At 52.5% G+C, this 22,478-nt stretch overlaps 2 protein-coding genes across 5 annotated transcripts in view; one reads left to right on the top strand and one right to left on the bottom strand.

The window, feature by feature from the left end:
- The first annotated feature begins 3,346 nt into the window (after positions 1–3,346).
- On the top strand, positions 3,347–5,253 carry TEX53 (testis expressed 53). Its single transcript, XM_070596573.1, has 3 exons — positions 3,347–4,212; positions 4,862–5,094; positions 5,140–5,253. The coding sequence occupies exons 1-2, from the start codon at positions 4,038–4,040 to the stop codon at positions 4,978–4,980; spliced, it is 294 nt and encodes a 97-aa protein (XP_070452674.1). The 5' UTR covers positions 3,347–4,037; the 3' UTR covers positions 4,981–5,094; positions 5,140–5,253.
- Positions 5,254–8,443: 3,190 nt separating this feature from the next.
- Positions 8,444–22,478, bottom strand: part of TMEM268 (transmembrane protein 268) — a 28,771-nt gene continuing 14,736 nt past the window's right edge. For all 4 annotated transcript variants that reach the window (XM_008535610.2, XM_008535695.2, XM_070595127.1 and 1 more), the window contains 4 exons: positions 18,200–18,310; positions 16,131–16,211; positions 14,809–14,994; positions 8,444–11,183 (listed from right to left, as the gene is read on the bottom strand). In XM_008535610.2, the coding sequence (XP_008533832.2) occupies positions 11,004–11,183; positions 14,809–14,994; positions 16,131–16,211; positions 18,200–18,310 (558 nt within the window). In that variant the 3' untranslated portion in view covers positions 8,444–11,003. The remainder of the gene's footprint in view (positions 11,184–14,808; positions 14,995–16,130; positions 16,212–18,199; positions 18,311–22,478) is intronic.

The following is a 22,478-nucleotide window of genomic DNA, read 5'->3' as shown; positions in this document are numbered from 1 at the left end:
AAGGGAGAATGGGGATGACATTGGGTATGTTGTTGCCTCAAGGTCAGAGAAGGCTTATGTGTTTGCCACGCGACACAGAGAGGGCACCGCCTCTGTGCAAGGCTGAGCACAGGGATTCAAAGGGAAACTGGACCCATCCCTGCCTCCTTGAGAACGAGACTTTCTTGCTCATGTTCACTGCCATGTCCCTCACTGGTGCCTGGCACCAGGAGGGCCTCAATAAATAGATGCTGAACAAATTTTTTAAATCACAGATTGCAGTCTAGACTCTCCCGGGCTGATAAGTGGACAGTAAAAATATAGTCCACTCAACAAGTATCTATTGAGCACCTGCTCTGAGTTAGGCAGATGCTGGGCAGTGACAGGAAGAGCTCGATCCAGGGAAGCCCAGAGGTCTGTGGGACCACAAGGGAGAGGCCCCTGATGCATTCCAGGTGTAAGAGATGGCTTCCTGGAGGGAGGGACACCTGAGCGGACTCTTCAAGTGTGATGGGAGAAAGAGTGAGGAGAGAACATGGAGGTGGAGCAAACGGCTTGTGCAAGGGCACAGTGGTGACACAATGTGAGCAACTTGGGGCACCGCCAGCAGCCCCTACAGCCAGAGAGAAGTGAGTGAGGCTGGGGGTGAATGAAGCTGGCAAAATTGGAGGGCCAGGTCACGAAGCAGGTCCGGGGAGAGCAGGGGAGCCACAGAGGGTGTGAGGCCGAGGGACCAGATGGGATTTGCGCTGAGGGCAGATCTTCTGATGGCAGGTGGGCCAGAGGGGCAGTGAGGAAGCTGTGGGCACAGTGGTCCAGGTGACGGGGGTGTGGTGAGGGCGTGGGATGGTGGGTGACAGATGATAGAGGAGATATTTACGACATAGAATTAAAACGCCTGGATGAATGTTGAAACGTGGAAGGAAGGGAGGAGGGGGCAGGACGAGAAGGGGGTTCCCCATTTCTGGCTCCAAACACAAAGAGAATAGTGGGACCTAACCTCAAAATAGGGAACATGGGAGGAGGAGAGATAGGGCTGGGCTGAAGAGGGTGGGGAAGAGAGGGACCGCCACAGCAGATGGCCCAGAGCAAACCTATCAGTCGTCCTTAAAGCCATCAGTCAGCTTGGCGCTGGGTGAGGCGAGCAGCGTCCTAAGGGCTGTGAGGTTCTTGAACAAAAAACGATTCACCTCACCCTCTGCTGCTTCCTGGGGACAGACAGCACCTGCTTGTGCCCAGGACCAAAGTCCAACCAAGGCTCAGGCTCATCCCACCACTGCACAGATGTTCCTCCACGGCCCACTCTATGCCCTGCCCTGGGGATGCAGGAGGGAACAAGGGAGACCGACTCCCTGCCTTCGTGTGGTTGACGCAGGAAGGACAGAGCACATGAAATAAAGAAATTCTAGGACGCGCTAGGATGTGACAAGAGCTGTGGAGAATAACGCGGGGAGGGGGAGGACGGAGGGCCAGGGAGGGAGAGGAGGGATGGCCGGGGAGAGGGAGGAGGGAGGGCTGGGCAGAGGGAGGAGGGAGGGCTGGGGAGAGGGAGGAGGGAGGGCTCAGGAGGGGAAGGAGGGAGGACTGGGGAGGGGAAGGAGGGAGGGCTGGGGAGGAGAAGGAGGGAGGGCTGGGGAGAAGGAGAGGAGGGAAGGTCGGAGAGAGGGAGGAGGGAGGGCTGGGGAGGGGAAGGAGGGAGGGCTGGAGAGAGGGATGAGGGAGGGCTGGGGAGAGGGAGGAGGGAGGGCTGTGGAGAGGGAGGAGGGAGGGCTGGGGAGGGGAAGGAGAGAGGACTGGGGAGAAGGAGAGGAGGGAAGGTCGGAGAGAGGGAGGAGGGAGGGCTGGGGAGGGGAAGGAGGGAGGGCTGGAGAGAGGGATGAGGGAGGGCTGGGGAGAGGGATGAGGGAGGGCTGGGGAGTGGGAGGAGGGAGAGCTGGGGAGAGGGATGAGGGAGGGCTGGGGAGGGGAAGGAGGGAGGGCTGGGGAGAGGGAGGAGGGAGGGCTGGGGAGGGGAAGGAGGGAGGGCTGGGGAGTGGGAGGAGGGAGAGCTGGGGAGAGGGAGGAGGGAGGGCTGGGGAGGGGAAGGAGGGAGGGCTGGGGAGAGGGAGGAGGGAGGGCTGGGGAGTGGGAGGAGGGAGAGCTGGGGAGAGGGAGGAGGGAGGGCTGGGGAGGGGAAGGAGGGAGGGCTGGGGAGAGGGAGGAGGGAGGGCTGGGGAGTGGGAGGAGGGAGAGCTGGGGAGAGGAAGGAGGGAGGGCTGGGGAGGGGAAGGACGGAGGGCTGGGGAGAGGGATGAGGGAGGGCTGGGGAGAGGGATGAGGGAGGGCTGGGGAGAGGGATGAGGGAGGGCTGGGGAGTGGGAGGAGGGAGAGCTGGGGAGAGGGATGAGGGAGGGCTGGGGAGGGACGGGTGTTGAAACAGGGTGAATTCAATCCAGTAAATAGTCCAGAAGGCCTCACTGGAGAAGGTGGCCTTTAAGCAAAGGCTGGAAGGAGGGGAGGGAATGGGTCTCGAGGATCCCTGGGACAGAGCACTCCAGGCCGAGGGAAGGGCACATGCAAAGTCGGTCACGTTCAGTGGGCTCGAATGCAGTGAAGGGGAGCGGGGGGGGTGGGGGGGTGGGGGGGTGGGGGCAGCAGAGGGGAGCAGGCGAAGGCAGTGGGCAGATTACAAATGTTTTCAGGGGAGGCCCAGAGGAGGACTTCAGCTTTTGTCCTGGGTGACACGGGAAGCCACTGGGGGACTCTGAGCAGAGTGACGTGACCTGACTCATTATAAGAGGCTTCTGCTGCACTGACACTTCATGAAGATGGGAGTGGAAGAAGCAGGGGGCCGGTGAGGAGGCCACTGCAATAATCCAGGGAGGAGTGGGAAGCCTGCGCCCAAGGGCGAGGCCATGGACGGAACCCAGTGCGCAGTGAGTGAATACAGCCGCCAGGATGGAAACTGCCAGAGTCGGGCTTTGGCCCCAGGGACAGGGGCCCAAGAGCAGGAGATGGCCAGGGGCCTGGAAGGAAGAAAGGAGGTTGGGAATAAGACAAGGACTTACATCCTTGGGTCATCAGAGCTGGAAAGAGCCTTGGAGAAATGGTGCAGCCCAACTGGTACCTGTTACAGATGGGAGCCTAGACTCAGAGACAGGCATGGACTAACCCAAAGCCACACAGCAAGCTAGTGGCAGAGCCAGGACTTGACCTGGCAAAGCTGTGTTGCATTGTCACATTCCCACAGGACCAGGGCCCGGCTGCAAAGACTGGAGCCAGTGACCTACATGAAGGGAAGGGAATGGAAAGAGAATGAACGCTGAGCCAGCACTTGCGTTGCCTGCCATCACAGTGGTCACTTTATGTAAGTTTTTTTATTCCTCTAAGGTGGGCACCATTCTTCGCATTTTCCAGGTAGAAAAGTGAGGTTCAGAGGTTACAAAATTGGCCAACAGTACACACTTAGCAGAAGCAGGGCCAGCCGGGTGGCTCAGCGGTTAAGTGCACATGTTCCACTTTGGCGGCCCCAGGTCCACCGGTTCGGATCCCGGGTGCCGACACGGCACCACTTGGCTAAGCCATGCTGTGGTAGGCATCCCACATATAAAGTGGAGGAAGATGGGCACGGATGTTAGCTCAGGGCCAGTCTTCCTCAGCAGCAAAAAAAAGGAAAGAAAGAAAGAAAGAAAGCAGAAGCAAATCTGCCTCCTGGACACAGGTGTGCCTGTGGGCGCTGCGGTGCGTGCTGGGGTTCTGCTGCCACAGGACCTGGCAGAGGAGGGACTGGCAATTTTCAGCCAGTCTTATTTTCATTGAACAAACAGCCCCGCCCAAAGAAGCATGCCAGACCCCAAAAGCTGATTCAACAAGGTGCCCCTGCAGGTAAAGACTGGCAGAGTAGAGGCTCCAAGTCCTTTCGTGGGTAAGAGAACTTTGGACGGAAGAGGAAGGACTGGCCAGAGGTAGGCCCAAGGAGCTGGGTCTGGACCAGCCAGCCCTAGGGAGCTACAGGAGGTTTGGGAGAGAGGAGGGCTACGGGAGAGGCTGGTCCAGTATGACCCACTGCTTAAATAACAATGGGCTTCTGGGACTGCGGCTGCAGAGCAGGGGGCCCAGCGCCCTCCTCTCCCCCCACGGCCCACCAAAACATGGCATCCAAGATCTTCTGTTGTTGCTGCCAGGCCAGCGAGGGGCCTCCAACCACCGTTCGCTCCCCAAGAGCGTCCCACCAGCCTCAGCCTCGGGTCTTCAGTAGGTTCCAGTTGAGCGGGGGGTGGGGGGGGTGGGGGGGGTGGGGGGGGCGGTTGACAAGAAGGCCTGGGTTATTTCTCTGGACCGCGGTCTTCCTACCTTCCACTGGGGCAGCCTCATATTTCTTTCAGCCCTTTGGGGCTGCAGAAGGGGACTAATTACCCAAACCCGCCACAATACAGCCTAAAGATTATATTAGTTATTAGATATTAGTTAAGATGACTAGCTTTAGTCCTGCATCCCAGTTAAATTCTGCCTCAGCCCCTTGCTGAGCTTGAGCACGTCACGGAACCTCTCTGAGTTCGTTTCAGCATCCTCCTCTGCAATCTGGGGACAATGACAACCCACTAGCTACGTTTCAGGTTGTCAGGAGGAGAAATGAGGCAACGTATGTGCCTAGAATTTGGCCCCACGTGAAGAAGTCACTCAACAGATGGTAACTGTATATGCGTGTTACTCAGGACCAGCTGGGCTGAGGTTAACAAGTAAACTCTAAAATCTCAATTGCTTAATCCAGTTTGGGGTTATTTTTAGCTCAAGCAAGCAGGATTTTTTTTAAAGCCATTAATAAGACGAGCAATCCCCGAGCAGGCTATGAGCAAGACTGTTTATTGATGCGTAAGGCAAAGCCCTTCCCAAGGATAAATATTTTCCTTCACTCTTTCAGATGTGAACAGAGATTCCTGCAAAAACAATTTGCAGAAGAGACACCCACACCACCCCTCCAACAATCGGGTGGTGAAGGGGTGCATGCTTGGGAGACCCTGAGCTTTCTAGTCAGCAGCCCCATGCAGGTCTCTGAGGCTGCACAGCGGCTGGAGCGTCTCCAGGAGGAAGAGGGCGGCGCACAGAGGTCATGAAGACGGATTCGGAAACTCCCGCGAGGAGAAGATGTCTGAGCCATCCCCCGGATTCGGAAACTCCCGCAGAGGAGAAGATGTCTGAGCCATCCCCCGTGCCGCGAGCAAGAGTCACTTCCGCTCCTGAAAAAGCCACTGCAGGAGGAGCTGCCTCCAATTAAAGCCCTTGGTTGCATCCCAGGACTGGGTCCCTCCTCTTTTTCCTTTCCCACACTTTCGAGATCCCCTTGAATGCGGAGCAATGAGAATCTAGCATCTCACATAAAGAAATGTGGTTTTATCGGTCTAAAATATTTTCAGTCACTCCTAACCAACCTAACAAGGAAATGCTTAGGAGAGGCCAGTTAGTGGCAGAGGCAGCTAGAAACGGACGCCATCCTAAAAGCTAGAGCTGGAGGGCACAATTCTGGTCGCCACTGTGGCCTCTATTAAGGTGCTCAGGGCCAGGGTGACAGGGAGCAGGTGACACAAAACCCTGCAGCCAGCAGCCCTAGGGTGATGCAGTGAACAGCCAGTGCAGATTTACAGAGCGGTTTGTGCAAAAACACAGAGCATGCGGGCAGGAGCAATACTCAGGGACCCCAAGGGGCTTCCGCTCTAGCCAGGGAGCCGGGCACAGAAGCATCTCACTTTCACATAATAGGATACCACTTTGGGAGCAAAAGAACGGCGAGCATTTTGCCACTGACCTGGGGTTGGGGAAGGCTTCCTGGAAGAGACGGGGCTTGAGTTTTCTGAAGGTGGAAAAGGAATTAGCCCAGCAAAGCGGGGGGTGGGGAGGGATTCCGGAAGGAGGGAACAAAATAAGCAAAGCAGAAAATAGAGGCACAACCTTGTAGGGGTATGAGGGAAGCGAACATCAACGGGTGGAATGACCACCGTGAAAACCTGAGGGTGGCGCGGTGGGAGCGGGGGAACAGAGCATCCTCACGAGCCTCACATCCAGGGATCGGAGCTCGGCTGGCTCCTGAAGGCACTGGGGAGCCACAGAGGAGTTTCAGGCCGCAAAGCGACATCGCCAGACTGCTCACATTTGCAGTAAGAACGCAGTGAGTTGCTAAGAAGACAGCTTATCATAGGAGCTCTCCCTGTGCCTGCCCCCACCTCAGAAAAGAGGGGAATAAAGGAAGTCACGGGACTGACGGCCGCCTTCGCAACAGAAGCAATGAACGCCAAGGACAGCTTCCAAAGCTTCCAAAGGAAAATAACCGTAGCACCCCAAAATTCTCTGCTTACCAAAAATCTCTTTCAAAAATAAAAGCAAAATAGAGACTTTCAGCACCCAAAAACTCAATCTGTCACCAGAAGATCTGAACTGGAAGGGAAATGCTAAAGTATTTATTTCTAAGTATACAAGAACGCCTACAGTAGTTCTAGGAGAATGACCCTAGACAGAGGTGTGCAAACGCGGGAAGGAACACAGAGTAAGAAAGAAGTAACAAATAAAGAATAATACAAAGTAAACATGTGGATACACCTGAATGAATACCGACTGCATACAGTATTAATAATAATGCCGGCTGCAGTTTGAAACAGAGAACGGGAATCCGTGATGACAAGAGCACAACAGGCAGGAGGAGGAAGAGCTCTCAGGTCTTTGGATTGTCCAGAAAGTGGAGGAAGGAGTCAAAAGAGATTTGAATAAGTCAAGGATGCACGTTGTAACCTAGGGGACCACTAAAAGAAAAGAAAACACAGTCCTCATAGGCTAGCAGAGGAGAAATTTAAAACAAAACAAAACCCTAATCCAAAAGAAGGCCAAAAAGGACAGAACAAAGAAGACCAAGAGAGTAAGTAGTAAGATGGTACATCTAAGCCCAAATGTAATGTATCAGTAAATATACTAGATACGGCGTAGTAAATACTCCAGTTTAAAAATAGAGACTGATTTTTTTAAATCTGATATGCCCACGAGAGGGCCACCTGAAATATAAGGATGCAGGCGGCTTGAAAGTAAAGGATGAACAGAGATTTATCACATAATTAATAATAGCAGATTTTTAAGGCAAAAATCTACTAGAGATAAAGATGGACGTTTCATAAAAGGGTCGACGCATTAGGAAGTTCTAACAGTTCTCTATTTGTATACATGAAATAACAGAGCAAAACTTGTCAGAAGGGAACTTAAATATATTTCACAGAAAAACTTGTGCCATAATTGTTCACACCGGCATTATTCAGAGGAGCCAGAAAGCGAAAACCACCCACATGGTGAAGGGATAGACAAAATGCGGTCTAGCCACGCCGCGGAATATTATTCAGCCATTAAAAAGCGACAAAGTACTGGGGCTGGCCCCGTGGCCGAGTGGTTAAGTTCGCGCGCTCCGCTGCAGGCGGCCCGGTGTTTCGTTGGTTCGAATCCTGGGCGTGGACATGGCACTGCTCGTCAGACCACGCTGAGGCAGCGTCCCACATGCCACAACTAGAAGGACCCACAACGAAGAATATACAACTATGTACCGGGGGGCTTTGGGGAGAAAAAGGAAAAGAATAAAATCTTTAAAAAAAAAAAAAAAAGCGACAAAGTACTGATACATGGATGAATCCTGAAAACATTATGTTCTGTGAAAAAAGCCAGACACAAAAGGCCACATGCTGTATGAGTCCATTTCCAGAATGGGGAAATCCATAGACATAGAAAGTAGATTAGTGGGTGCTGCAGACTGGGGAGGGGGAAGGGGGCGTGACTGTTAACGAGTAGGGGGTTTTTTGGGGGGGTTGGGGGGTGACGGAATTCTTCTAGAATTATATAGTGGTCATTATTGTGCAATCTTGGGAATATACGAAAAACCACTGAATTGTAACCTTTAAAATGGAGAATTTTATCGTACGTTAATTATATCTCAATTTTTTTAAAAACTTGGCAGAAGTAAAAGGAGAAACCGAAAGTCTACACTCATAGTTCGAGGTTTTCTTCCCTTGGTCACTGATCAGATAAACCAACACAGTCAATGAGGACATGAATTTGAACAAGTAAGGAAGCGCTTAGAGCCAGCTTTTAGCAGACGCAGCAGCGGCACGGCCGTCACGAGGGAGCCCGTCCTGTGGACCAGTTTTGTAGCTCACAGGCATTGCCTCAGTTATGCCCCCTATTGTCACACACTCCCTTAATAGATGAGGAAATGGAAGCAGAAGAGGAACAGAGAGGGGAAGCATCTGGCCCCAAATCACCAGCTTGCTCTTAACCTCCCCGCTGACTGTCTCCTGGTACTGAATTTCAGAGAGATGGGGCTAGAATCTTTATTCACAGAAATACGCCCCCGGTGCTGGAGTCACTGAGGTCTCGCACAGAATGAATGGACAGTAACTGCTAATGACCCACACATCAACAAAAATACACATCGGGCACCTACAGTATACAAGACACAGAGTTTAAAAAAAAAATAGCCACAATTTATTCAGCTCTTACAAAAGCTTGCAACTCAAAGTTGCAAGCCTTTTACAATTTTGGTGCCACTTAATCTTCACAATGACGTATGAGGTAGGTATTCTTACCCCATTCCACACAGGAGGAGTGAGACCCAAGGACGGGCAGGACGCTGCTCCTAAAGTGGCGGAACTTGGATCTGAGTGAATGTGCCTCTAGAACGCAAGCCCCCTCGCCACGTGCCCGTGTCACTAACGCAGAGCATTCAATCTTACAGCACCTCCTCCTTTGTGGACTCTGATCTTCACAGCGACTCTGAGATGCAGGCAAGACAGAGGTCACAGAGTCTTCTCAACGAGGAAACTGAGGCACAAGTGCAAAAAAAAATGTGTGTCGTGGGCACCCCTGAATGCCCAGCCACCAGGTGAGACCATCGGAAACTCTAAAGAGAGGGAAAGGCAGCAAAGAACACACCAAGGGCTCTTTAAGGAAGCCTTAAAATGGAAAAATGGCTGTTTTGCCATTTAACGCACACATTTTTATTCTGGTATTACACTTACCGGGGTTTCACGGTTAGAGAATAAATATGGGCCTTTACTGATTGCATTCACAGCTCCTATTTCCTCTGAGGCAGGTGAGAGAGACAGTGATCGCCTTCATGAATAATTCTCATTCAGCAAAGCTGCCCTCAGAGAAATGCCTAGAACAGCCACTTGCAAAGGGCTGGTCTACACACTTGATTTCTCTTCTCCAGCCCAGAGAAAGCAAACAGATTAATCTCTTAACAGGGCAAGTCACCGGCATGAGTACATTTCATGTTCACCAGATCCACTTATAAAGGAGTGAATTGACACTCAGAGAGGTTAAGTGACCTAGCCAAGGTCACACAGCTAGGAAGCAGCAGATCTGGGATGAGAATCCAGGTCTCCTGCTAGCTAGGCCAGTGTTCCGTCCAAAGGAGCAGGAGGTCTGGGACACCTTGGCCGTGTGGGGCTGCAGGACCTTTCTACACGTAGATAAAGGCAGAAGACAATAGATAAACAGGCCAAGGGCTAGATGGAGCAGAAAAAGCTGGACATTCCCAGAACTTTGGCTTGGAAGAGCCATTAAGAATCTTCCAATCTACCCATTATACAGATGGGTGAACTGAGGACCAGCCGAAAGTCACACAGTTAGAAGGGGTGGCTAAGGACCAGAAGCCAGGTCTGTGCCAACCTCATCATTCAACTGAATAGAGACAGCAATTGGCAAAAGCTACTACGGAGATGACAAAGCACTCAATCCACAGGATTTTTTTTCCTGTAGCAGGTCCAGATCATGCACAAAGAGGACAAGGAGCAATCTTTGTCTTTGAGGAGTTTATAGTCTAGCTAGAAAAACAGGCATGTGCACAGGAAAATAGAATCAATAACTTAAAACGTCAGTAAAGGCAGCGGCTACATCAAGAATTTACAGGAGGCAGAGAGGAGCAGGGCTGGCTGTATTGAAGGCTTCCTGAAAGAGGGGTAAGTAACACTGGGCTTTGAAGCATGCATAGGAGTTCAACAGATGGAAAAGAATAGACATGTCAGTCCAGGAAAAAGTTTGACCTCATGAGGGAGTTTTGTGGGAGATGCAGCCAAAATTGCAGACGAAGGCTGGGTCTTAGGGGCTAGGGAACCCTTACATGCCAGGCCAGGGCTGTGAAATTGGGGCCTATGGAATGAGGGATCTTCGAACTTGTTCCGAAACAGAGAACCTGGAAGCCTGAGCTCCCCATGGAGCTCGGCGAGTGACAGATTATGCTTCCTTCCAGGAGCGTGTTAGTGTCAGAACACAGGGCCGTTGCTCTCCACCTGCAGTGTAAAACCACAACCACCAGCAGCCTGCCTTTGAACCAAATACGTCCTCCAGTCAGCCAGCCTCGCTCCTGTCCAAATGTTCCCATTGACAGCTGCGTGCTATTGGTTTCTTTCCTCCGTCCCTGGAAGACTGTGTGCCCGCAGACAGTAAACACAGGTGCCACTGTTTTTCACAGAATACAGAAGAAGAAAAACTTAAAAATGGAGAACATTCTGCCACTTGACTTCTTTGCTTCCGATTGGGAAGAGGCAGTCTTATCATTTTAGGGGCCCGAGGCAATGCCACCAGGAGCAGTGTCCTCCCGAAGCCTCCCTTCCCCATCTGACACGAAGGGGCTGGAGATGGGAGCGTCTCTGAGGCCGAGCCTCGGACACGTGTGTGGCCCCGTCAGGTCATCTTCACATTTCCTGGGTGTCCAGACAACGGAAGGGATGGGGGAGAAGCCTTCCATTCATGCCCGTGGTTCCCAGCAGCATAGAGTGACTTGGCGCGGGACCAGCCCGGCAACCCTCAGCTTCCGGAAAGGCCAGGGCTCCACGTGGTTTGTCGACAAGCCACTTCTGTCAAGAGTCGCAGAGTGACGAGACACCCCCATTGCTGACGTTACTGACAGCCTTCGGAGGGCCCCCAGACGCTTCTCTCCTCCCCGAGGATCAGCTCCCGAGGCCTCGCTGACTTCCCCCCTTCAGTCTCAGAGGAAGATGAGTCCCTTTGTCCTCAGGTCACCTGGCCAGGAACGGGCAGCACCCTGTGCCCAGGATGTGGGCCTCTATGAACTGGCAGGGGCACGGAACCCTCGGGGAGTCCATATGACGTGTGCCCCCTACCTCGGGGAGCTGGGATGTCACCAGGAGCCGGATGTAGTAGCCGCCGAACACCGCCAGCAGCTGCTGGGCCATCTCCTGCAAGAGGCAGGGAGGAGAGTGAGGACCACAGAGCAGCATCTAAGGCACGAGGGCAGAGCCGAGTGGTCCTCATGCCCCCTGGACCAGCCGCGATGCTCACTGGGAAGAACCCACCCAGAACTTCGCCTGGGGCCGTTGGAAGATGCCTGGCCTGGTCTGGAAGCCCTGCTTCCCAACTCCCTCTGTGGGGCTCCTGCTGCCTCAGTTTCCTCATCTCCGAGGCGGGTAACCTAACTGCTGATAGGCAATAATATAGGCACAAAAAAGCTATGGAGCCTCAGAGCACTTGAGAAATTACTACTGATTTCTCCCAGCCAATCACACACAGACACAGACTTCTTCACATTTCAAATGTCTATGAGTCTATAATGCGTCAGCTCAAGGTAACAATGCACCTGAAGATGATCCTTAACAAACGGGGCCGGGGGAAGCACCCCACGACGGCAGGATTCTTCAGTTCAGACACGGTGCCTGCTGGGTTTCCCTAGACAAATACTCCCACTGTATTAAGAGTTTGCTTGTAAAAACTGGATTTGTCACAAAACGACAAATCCTGTGTGAGTCCACTTATACAAGGCGCCTAGAGCAGTGAATTCATAGAGACCGAAAGTAGAAGGGAGGTCACCAGGGGCTGGGGAAGCGGGAACGGGGAGCTTGTGTTTAATGGGTATGGAGGTTCAGCTTGGGAAGATGGAAACTTCTGGAAATGGATGGCCGTGATGGGTATACAACAATGTGAAAGTACTTAATGCCACTGAATTGGACACTTAAAAATGGTTGAGGTGGTAAATTTTATATTTGCATGTTTTACTGCAACGAAAAAAAGTAAAAAACAGAATTTAAAAATTGGATCTAATGCATGCTCTTAGTAACCCAGGCCAGGCCTGGCGGTCTAGTGGTTAAGATCCGGCACTCCCGTCGCTGTGGCCCAGGGTCGTTTCCCCATCAGGGAACCACACCCTCCATCTGGTTGTCATACCGTGGAGGCTGCGTGTAGCTGTGATGCTGAAAGCTATGCCACTGGGATTTCAAATACCAGCAGGGTCCCCAAGGTGGACAGGTTTCAGTGGAACTTCCAGACTAAGACAGAATAGGAAGAAGGACCTGGCCACTCACTTCCAAAAAAATTTGGCCACGCAAATCCTGTGAACAGCAGTGGAGCATGGTCCGACACAGTGCCAGAAGGCGAGAGGATGGCGCCAAAAGACCGCGCCGGGCTCCGCTCTGCTGTCCACAGGGTCGCTAGGAGTCGGAATCAACTCAATGGCATTAAGAGCAAAAACTTATTAACACATTTGGTCTCGAAAGGTCTGTTCCCTGGTCTGGCAGTCGGAATTTCAGGGAGAACGTTTCAATTCCTCATGCGTGGCACTGAAGGTCTTCCGTAAGACTTGTGTCCAGTGGGAAGGGACTAAAGTAAGGGGGCTACATCAAGGATGTGCATGTCAGTAGAGTTAGTGACGAAGAACAGGCTTTCAAATCAAAAAGGCCGAGGGAGGGGGCCGGCCAGCGGCCAAGTGGTTAAGATGGCGTGCTCCGCTTCGGCGGCCCAGGATTTCACTGGTTTGAATCCTGGGCGCAGACATGGTCCCGCTCATCAGGCCATGCTGAGGCGGCGTCCCACATGCCACAACTGTAAAGACTCACAACTAGAATATACAACGACAGACTGGGGCGCTTTGGGGAAAAAGAGAAAAAAAAAAGAAGATTGGCAACAGATGTTAGCTCAGGTGCCAATCTAAAAAAAAAAAAAAACAAGCCAACGGGGAATTTCAGCTCAGCCACCCTGTGACAGAATCTGAGCAAGTCTGTTCCCCTTGCTGAGCCCATTTCTTCATCAGTAAAAGAGCGGAAATCATAGCATCGATCTGCATGAGCTGGAGTGAGGATTAAAGGAACTCATGGATGGAAAGCCCAGGCAGAACCTAGCGCTCGATAATGTCAATGTCGTTCCTACTATCATTATTCAAAAAAGCAGAAATGCCACCTAGTTCTGCAGGATCAGTGTTTCCCGTGAGCCAGCCTTTGTCCTAGAAAATACTGAAAACTTCAAAGAGCCTACCGCTCACGAGCTCAGATTGGTCTTCTCGCCCATCTACGCCAAAATCAATAACATAAGAAGAAAGAACGGTGGCCGACAGCCTGGCCTATTGAGAAGCCGCAGAGCTGGCCGCTGCCCTTGGCTTTGTCACGTTCTCCGCTGCTCTGGGACCTTGAGCAAGTCAGCTGACCTCTCGGAAGCTTATTTCACCCGTCAAGGAAGACGGGGAAATACTCCATACCTCAGAGGGTCTGCTAAAGGATTTTATGTGTAATAAAAATCTGTAAAAACATAAGAGATCATTACAACCATTTCTGCACCTTTCACGGACACCGGGTTCCCACTGAAATATGACGGTCCAGCCCACGCTGAGACCTGGGCTCTGATTATATCTTCCCTATAAGTTATGAGGGCAGCTACTTTAAAAACCTGTGCACACGTACTAAGACTTGATATTCATGACGGGAAATTGTATTATCATTGATGTGAATGAATTTGAAAAAATAATTTAAAAGACCCATCGTATTTAATAGGCTATTTCACACAAACCCACACACGCGTGCTGCAATAAGGTACGTGACCTTATCAATCTTTTTTCTGTTCTTTAAAAAAAAAAGTCAATGGGATTCAAGTGAAGAGATTAAGACATTTATCATTTTCTCTTGAAATAGTCCTATTATATGCAGGCCCCCTTTGGACCTTTAATCTTCAAATTTGTTGACTGAAAAGAAAATGCCAGTGCTCTCTGGCATCACCCCATGCCTGAGGCCACCCCTGGGGGCCTGTGTCCCAGACACCGGGTCTGCCCCCACCACGGGGAGCAGAGGGTAGCACAGCTGTGAATTGCATTAGCAGATTCCTGGTCTACCAGCACGCGGTCATCCTGGACAGCTTGGGTGGCAGGACCCAACAGAACCCTGAGGCTGGAGGAACTGGACTTCAACAGAGATGCATATAAGATTCAAATATCCCACTGCAATTTAAGTAGATGGATGGAGAGACGACTGACTGATGAACGGATTAAAAAATGGCCCAAATACTCATCAACATGTTCACAGTTCGGCAGCCTATGACCCACAGACATGTAACTAACATCCAACAAAATAACCAAAAAGACTATCCAAGATATTTTTTAAATGGGTGAAAAAACTGATTCCTATAAGCTATTTTGTGCATGTGTGTGTGAGGAAGTCTGGCCCCAAGCTGACACCTGTTGCCAATCTTCCCTTTTTTTGCTGAGGAAGACTGGCCCTAAGCGATCTTCCTCTATTTTGTACGTGGGACGTCGCCCCAGCATGGCTTGATGAGCAAGATGTAGGTCCGTGTCCAGGATCCAAACCCGTGAGCCCTGGGCCACTGAAGCGGAGCTGGTGAACTTAACCGCTATGCCAGCGGTCTGGCCCCTCCTATAAGCTATTTTTTAAAGTGTTGGGGTGAGGGGAAAAAATATAGAAAACTAGTCAGCTAAAAGATGTGCGTGGTCCCTACCAACTCAGGAAAGCCATGTCCCCCGGCATCCAGAACCTGAGACCTGCACACACACTGCCAGCACCCCGTGGGGGAGGGGCTGGCACCCGTTACCTCCGGCTCAGCCTCGGGAACAAGCTGGTGGAGCTCGGTCTGCATGAGCGGCCTCTCCTGGGGCTCAGGCCTGCTGGGCAGGAGAGGAGCTTCCTCCATCGGGTCCTCCGGCTCCTCAGCCGCGGCGGGGCTCACCCCGGTCTCCATGACAACGCACAGCTGGCTCAGTCTGCGTCTCAGCAAGGACTGCAAAGGAAAGAGGGGGGCTCGGGCGGTGACCCAAGTTGGGTGGGAGGTGGGAGGCAAGTCGCTCCCCGAGCTGCAGACCCACAGAGCACAGATGGCTCCACCTACAGACCCAGATGCTGACCTCACGCGGATCTGGACCCAAGCCACGCTGGAGCCATCAGGTCACTCCCTACACAGGGACACTCTTTATTGCCTCTGGGGCACTCTTCCCTTCTGGCTCTCATTTGCTCTTCAAAGCACCCTGGGATGTGGTCTCTTTCTCCATAACTTGCAGGTGAGAAACTGAAGCCCAGAGGCCTTGCCCAAAGCCACATGGGAACGACCGGGCGGGGTCAGGGCAAAACCAGGCCCCTGACTTCAAGACCGACTCCAGCTCTTGTGGGGCCCAGGAAAAGGCTGACCCCCGGGAAGGAGGCCCAGGCTCAGGGACAGGCGGGCTAGGCTCCAAACCGGCATCACCCATTGGCTGTGTGACCAGGGGCAGCTGGTGACTGGAGTTCCAGAGCCTCGGTTTTCTCATCTGGAGAATGAAAGCAAAAGCTCCCTGTTCTTCTTTATAAATGGTAAGAAGGCATTTTGAACAAGTGAAACTACATGGTACTTTCCTCCACAGGATCTTTATTATCATCATATTATTATATTATAAATACCTACTCACTGTAGGAAATGTGGAAAATGTGATTAGCTAAAAAGGAGGAGATTTGGGCCAGCCCTGTGGCCTAGTGGTTAAGTTAGGCACGCTCCGCTTTAGCAGCCTGGGTTCAGATCCCAGGCACAGACCTACACCACTCATCATCGGCCACACTGTGGTGGACCCACATACAAAATAGAGGAAGACTGGCACAGATGTTAGCTCAGGGCAAATCTTCCTCAAGCAAAAATAGGAAGATTGGCAACAGATATTAGCTCAATCTTCCTCAGCAAAAAAAAAAAAAAAAAAGGAGAGGATTTGTTAAAATGAGATTAAAAAGTCAAAATTCCCTAGGCAAAAACAAGTGCTGACTCCACATAGGTAATTCTTCCTTTCAAGGAACTTTCCCTTAGACATTTCTCCAACACTGAGGTAATGCAATCTATATACTGTGGCCTCCTGGTTTATTTTCTTGTCTGCTGTTTCACGTAAGGTGACTTACCTCTTGGTTAGTCTTCATTTCTTGAACATGGTCAGCCAAGAACTGCACACAGTTCTCCAGGTCGAAGTAGACAAACCAGAGCTGGGGAGAGAGGACCCCACGATCGCTGAGGCTCAAAGCCAGCCCGACCTCGAACCTCCAGCTCCTGCCTCCGCTTGGAGGCCAGCCCTGCTCAGGCCGACTGGGCTTAGCCTGGTCTCTGGTGGGGACGTACCATTCTGCTCTCTCTCAAAGTCCCCATCCGTGAAGCTTCCTTTGTATGCTGGTAGAAAAATGGCTTTGTGTGCAAATTCAGAAGATGTCAAACTCTATTCAAAATGGCTGCGGCCCCATCTCCCATGGGTCACGGAGCCTCCCAGACAGACCCCAATCGTCCCGGATGGCTCGCAGCCACCTGGAGCCACCACCTCCATTCTCAGGGGCGGAGGTGCCCTTCTGCCCAGAGCCCAACATGCAAACGAGTGAAACCCTTCAGAGCCGTCCCCCCACTGCTCAGGTCAGAGGGAATCCACGTGGGCGCCATGGGGGGCAGGGAGCGGGGTGAGAAACCATCACCTCACCCTTGCCTCCCCTTCCTCCTCAACCTCACAGCCCCCAGAAAGCCAGGTCACACTCAGCCAGGCCGACATCTCCACGTTCACGCATTACAACATCTTGTGGGGTCCACACTGCCGCACATCACAACCCGAGCTCTGTAAGAATCTGCGGGCCCATCTCCCACCTCCACCCACCAGCCCCTTCCTCTGGATCCCAGAGCTCCCTCCTCCCAGGGACGGACCCCCGAGACCCAGGCGCACATCTTTCTGCCAACTAGTCTCTCCCGCTGTCTCATCCCCAAGGATATATTTTTTAGATGAATTTTTTTTTACTTTTTATTATGAAATTTGCCAAACATACACAAAAGGAGAGCAAATGACGTCATCAACCTCCCCCTCCCCACCATCTTGGTTCAATGGTTATCACTCCACGGCTACTCTTGTTTCATCTCTACCCCTGACCACCACTCACCCTTGACACCTCCACCCCCACCCCATTGCTGGTGATTTTAAAGAAAATCCAAGATATTGTATCACTTCATCCCAAGAGACTACTTTGAAACTGAAAGAACCTAATTATTTTAAAAGATGTGGCCATTCATTTGTCATCCATCCATTGACGCCTTCAACTAACACTTGCCGAATCAGCCCTCTGTGCCAAATGATAAAGAGGATTTAGAGAAACACGAGGCTGAAAGGACCCCCAGATTCAAGGGGCTTCCAGTCTAAGATGTCACACCTGAACTGCCAGAAATCTTGTGATGCCATCGAGCTCACCCCCGGGGCTGGGTAGGATCCCCTGACACCCTAGACCGTCTCAGGTGTGCTGGGCTCCATCCACACAGGGATCCGTGCAGGTCTGCGCTCTGCTGCAGCCTCAGCGCCTAGAACAGCGCCTGGCACACATCTGAGGCTGAACAGGTCGCGCGCACAAGGAGCTTCTTCCGGGGCCCGCCCGCACGCCCACCCCGGGCTCCCACAGGGTGAGGGGTAGCAATAGGCGGAGGTGAGAAAGCAGATGTGATGCTGAGATTTAGCTATTCCTGCCTGGCAGAGCTCAGCCAGATCAGCAGCCCCGGGACTCACTCACCCCGCCCATGTCCCAGACCTCCTGTGTGACCTTGTCCTAGTCACTTAAGGTCTACCCACTGCCCTTGGGGCAAAGCAAACATCTGAGCCAGGAGGACAAGGCCTTCGAGTGCGACCTGCCTCTCCAGGGACCTGGCCTGGGCCCTGGGGCCACTGGGGGCTCCGCACAGAGGAGGCCCCATCTGTCTGCTGAATAAACGCGGAATGAGGAGTGCGGCGAGGATGGTCTCTGAGCTTCCCTTCCAGCCCCGGCCTGTGGGGGTTCCAGGCAGCTGGTTAAGGCCCAGAGCCAAGTCTCCAGGAAGAAACGCTGGGGCTGGGAGGGAGGGAAGGGCTGCCGAGGCCATCCCGGAAGACCCTGTGCAGACAGGAGGACACGGGCCACCTCTCGCCACCAGCCCAGCCCAGCGGGCCCTCGAGGAGAAGTCACCCCGAGACAAGTACCTGGATCACGCTCTGGCAGCCTTCCACCGTGTCCGTCACCCCCAGCAGCAGCCGGTGCCTCAGGAGTGCTCCGTTGGCGGCCGCCAGCCTCAGGTCCGTGTTGGTGTTGGCCTGTAAGACAGACGCCCGCCCATGGCCACACCTCCATGCCACCAGGGAGCTCTGGGCCCCAGTAATTACCCTGCACTGTCCCATCCCTGGACGCCATGGGACACCCCTCATCTTCTAGACACACACAATGCCTCCCCGATAAAACGAGATCATGGGGTTGTTGGGACAATAAATTCAGCTGGAGCCCGGCTCTGCTACTTCCTGGCTGTGTGGCCCTGGACAGATTACATGCCTTCTCTGAGCCTCGCTTTCTTCAGCTGTAGAATAAGGACAGAGAGTGTCCCTGCCTCTTAGGATGTGGTAAGATTTCACTGAGATTGTGTGTAGGAACCCAGCGCCTGGGACACAGTCGGGGGCAACAGACGTGTGTGGGGGGAGGAGGGTTGGGAGGGGGTTAGACGGTCTGAACGTTGGTCATGTAAGTAAACACCCGCTCTGTCTACACGGCACCTGCTCTCGGAAGTACCTAGGACAGCGCTGGTCCTCAGAGGAGGCTCTGGGAATCCATCTCCTTCTTTCCCCACCCAAAACAACGACGTCAAGTATTTAGTTGACAAAGCAGAAGCGAAGCAGGCTGGGAAGAAGAAGGGTATGAAGACCCTTGGTTTGGGAGAAGGCCTCTCTGAGATGCAATAGAAGGCAGCCCAGTCAAACACCATGGTCCCCAAAAGGGGCAGGACCCCAGGAGGGAAATTCTGGAAATGTGAGGTCCTTTTGTTCATCACAGGGATGGGATGGGCAAGGCCGGCACTTAGGGATGAGGACTAGGGATGCTAAACGCGTGCCTTCCACTGAAGGTCGTGCCCCACGGGAGACAATCCCGCAAGCGGAAGACCTGCCTCGTGGCCTTCCCGCACCCCAAAGGCCCCACCGGGCATGAATGCAGCGAAAATCTGCTGATAATTCTCCGACCGGCCAACTAACTCCATTTTACATAGAAACCTAAAGTGAGGTTTTTTTAAAGAGATTTAAATATACTGAATTTTCCAGGAATGCCACTACTGTGCGAATCGAGGCGAGATTCTGTTTTGTTTTTCCTAGAACATTAGTAGGGGCCGTTCACCCTTTCAGAAACCTGTGTCACCAAGGCCCCAACCCTGACTCCGGCTCTCACCACCTGCGTGACCTCGGGCAAATTACTCACCACCTCTGGCTCCGTCTCGTCTCCACCCTGGAGATAATATCACCCCCTTATATTCAGGGTTAGAATAAGGATGAAATGAGTTAACCCACGGAGAACACGTGGCAGAATGAACACTCAATGCATGTCAGCTAACGGTATCATGATGACGACGATATTGAACTGAAATCATCATGCCTTCCACTGCACCATGTTGGCCGCGAGCAACTATCTTTAGGAACTTCCCACGTGCTGCAGCAATGTGCTCCACTCTGCAGGGGGACACAAGGCAGGGTCTCGCCTGCCTTCACAAGCCTTCCAATCCTGAGAAAGGCTAATAAGGCCCCAAACAAGGGGAAACCAAGGCAGTGTGTGCAAAATGCTGAGGCTCTCAAAGATGTCACGTGATGCAGGTAGGACACTAACAGTAAGAGTGACAACGGTTGGGGGGGATCTGCATGGTCCTGAGTGACAAGGGATCCAAGAAGGAACAAGAGCTAAGGCCCAAAGGAAGACCTGAGGGGGGCTGTGTGACCACAGACTAGAGTTAACTTCTCTGAGCTTCGGTTTCCCCCACTGGAAAAGAAAGTGAATAATCCTAACAGTTAATACTTAGTGAGCATTTACTTTATACCAAGTAGTATCATATTGCGTGCAATAAGTCATTTAATTCTCCCAATGACCCTATGAGAGAGCTACAATTACGATCCCAACTGACAGATGAGCAAACTAAGGCCCTGAGAGGTTAAGTGATAAATTACCCAGCTTGCAGAGCTGGCCAATGGCAGAGGTATCCTGCCTCCTTGTCAGGTTGTTGTTGGGCATAGGATTCAGGCCCCAAACAGAGAGCACAGAATAGGTGCTCATTAAATGATGGTCATTACTAGGAAGGAAAGGACCCTGGAGGGGCTCCCAGAACGAGCAAACAGCGATGACAGGAGCGCCTCTCTGTACCTGGGGCCTCCGTGCTGTACCTGGAAAGACACGGGGTCTTGTTCCTCTCTGTGTCCTTCTCTAGGACACTGCCTGGCACTTGCTGGGCTTCATAAATACCAGGTGAACAAAGACAGGAGGGAGAGAAGGAAGCAGAGCCCAGGAGGCACCCTCAACGGCATCCTTGAAGCACCTGCCAGGAGCCAGACAGCTGCCTGCTCCTGCTAACACACAACACTTTGCTCTTTCCCCTCCCCAAGAGAAGTTTCTGGCTGCAGGAGCAGCCAGATCAATTTATTTTTTATAGGCCAAGCATAAGGGCCTTGAAAGCTCCAACAGAGCCCAAGGGCAGCATTATTTTGGCAGCCTCGTTGCAAAGCCCAACAAAGATCTTTTCAGAACGATTAAGCCATAAGGTTCCCGTTTGTCTCCGTGAGCACAGACAGCAAACGGAATTCACACCCCAAACCCGGACCACACGGCCCGACATGCCACCCTCTCCCCCAGAGTCAGGCAAGGGCGGAGTGTTTGCAGGTCTCAGGGTCCAGCTCTGTGCCAGCTGCTGGTGGAGCTTCCTAAGCAGCTGGAAAGACAGCGGAGGTGCCGTAGGCAGAATAGCGACCCCCTAAAGATGCTGAGTCCTACTCCCCAGAACCTGCAAGTATGTTACGTTACATGGCAAAGGGGAATCCAGGATGTAGATGGAGTTAAGGTTGCTAATTAGCTGATCTTAAAATAGGGAGATGGCCCCAGATTACCCAGGCAGCCCCATGGAAGCACAAGAGGCCTTAAAAGTGGAAGAGGGGGGCCAGCCCAGTGGCGTAGTGGTTAAGTTCACATGCTCCACTTTGGTGGCTCGGGGTTCGGAGGTTCAGATCTCAGGTGTGGACCTACACACCACTCATCAAGCTATGCTGTGGCCAACATACACATACAAAATAGAGGAAGATTGGCACAGATGTTAACGCAGCGACAACCTTCCTCAAGCACAAAGAGGAAGATTGGCAACAGACGTTAGCTCAGGGCCAATCTTCCTCACCAAAAAAAAAAGTGGAAGAGGGAGGCAAAAGGTTCACAGTCAAAGATGTGAGAAGGACTTGACCCTCCATTGCTGGCTTTGAAGATGGAGGAAGGAGCCACGAGCCAAGGAATGCAGGTGGCCTCCAAGAGCTGGAAAAGGCAAGAAAACAGATTCTGCCCTAGAAGCTGCAGAGAGGATGCAGCCCCTCTACGTCAAACTTCTAAACTACAGAACACTGCGATGATAAACTGGTGGTGTTTTAAGCCACTCCATTTACAGGAAGCCGTTCCAGCAGCCATAGAAGGCCAACACAGTAGGGTCCGGACTGAGAACACGGCTTGGAATCAGAGCATCCCGGCCCTGAATTCCAGCTCCGCCATTTACTGGGAGCATGACCTTGGCCCACTCCTCCAGCCTCCTTGGAGCCTCAGTTCCCCATCTGTAAAATGAGTGGCAAAGACTCCACCCAGAGACCTCCTGGGGGGTTTCAGGAGTTAACCTGTGCGAAGCCCTTAACAGCCGAACCAGCACATGCGAAGTGCTCAGTAAGTAGCAAAAGACACTGAAGAAGCAGAACACAACTGTGAACTACACATTAAGCCGGAGGGACCAGTCTCCTTGGTGATGAGATTGGGAGGCAGAGGGCTCGGGCTTGGAAACCCCGCTCTGCCACTCACAGGGGGATCTAAACTCTCGGACCAGCCCCGCTCTGCCTCAAAGGTCACTGCTGGGGTTAAACAAGGCACAAGCATCAACAGAGCACGAGGTGAGCATCCGCCCGCCTCTGCCTCTGCCGGGGGCTCAACCTCAGGCACCTCGGGCTGCGAGGTGGGCTCCGGACCCCCTTCCTCACTCACAGGGTGTCGCGAGCATCCGGGGAGACAGGAGGTGCGTGAAAGGGCTCCGTGAACTCAAAGCGCCCTCCTGCGCCTCCCAGACGCCCTTGCGACACAGCTTGCTTCTAGAAACACAACCCACAGGGATGAGACAGGAAAAGCAGAGGATTTAATCCCACATGTGATTTGATTTCTTGCAGTTCCTGAGCACCTGGGCAGTGAATTTTCACAGTGGGAGAAATTCTTCGACGCAGGGAA

Source organism: Equus przewalskii, chromosome 26 (assembly GCF_037783145.1).
Source record: "Equus przewalskii isolate Varuska chromosome 26, EquPr2, whole genome shotgun sequence".
NCBI lineage: Eukaryota > Metazoa > Chordata > Mammalia > Perissodactyla > Equidae > Equus > Equus przewalskii.
The sequence above is the reverse complement of the archived record's forward strand: the minus strand, read 5'-3'. Positions and strand labels throughout refer to the sequence as shown.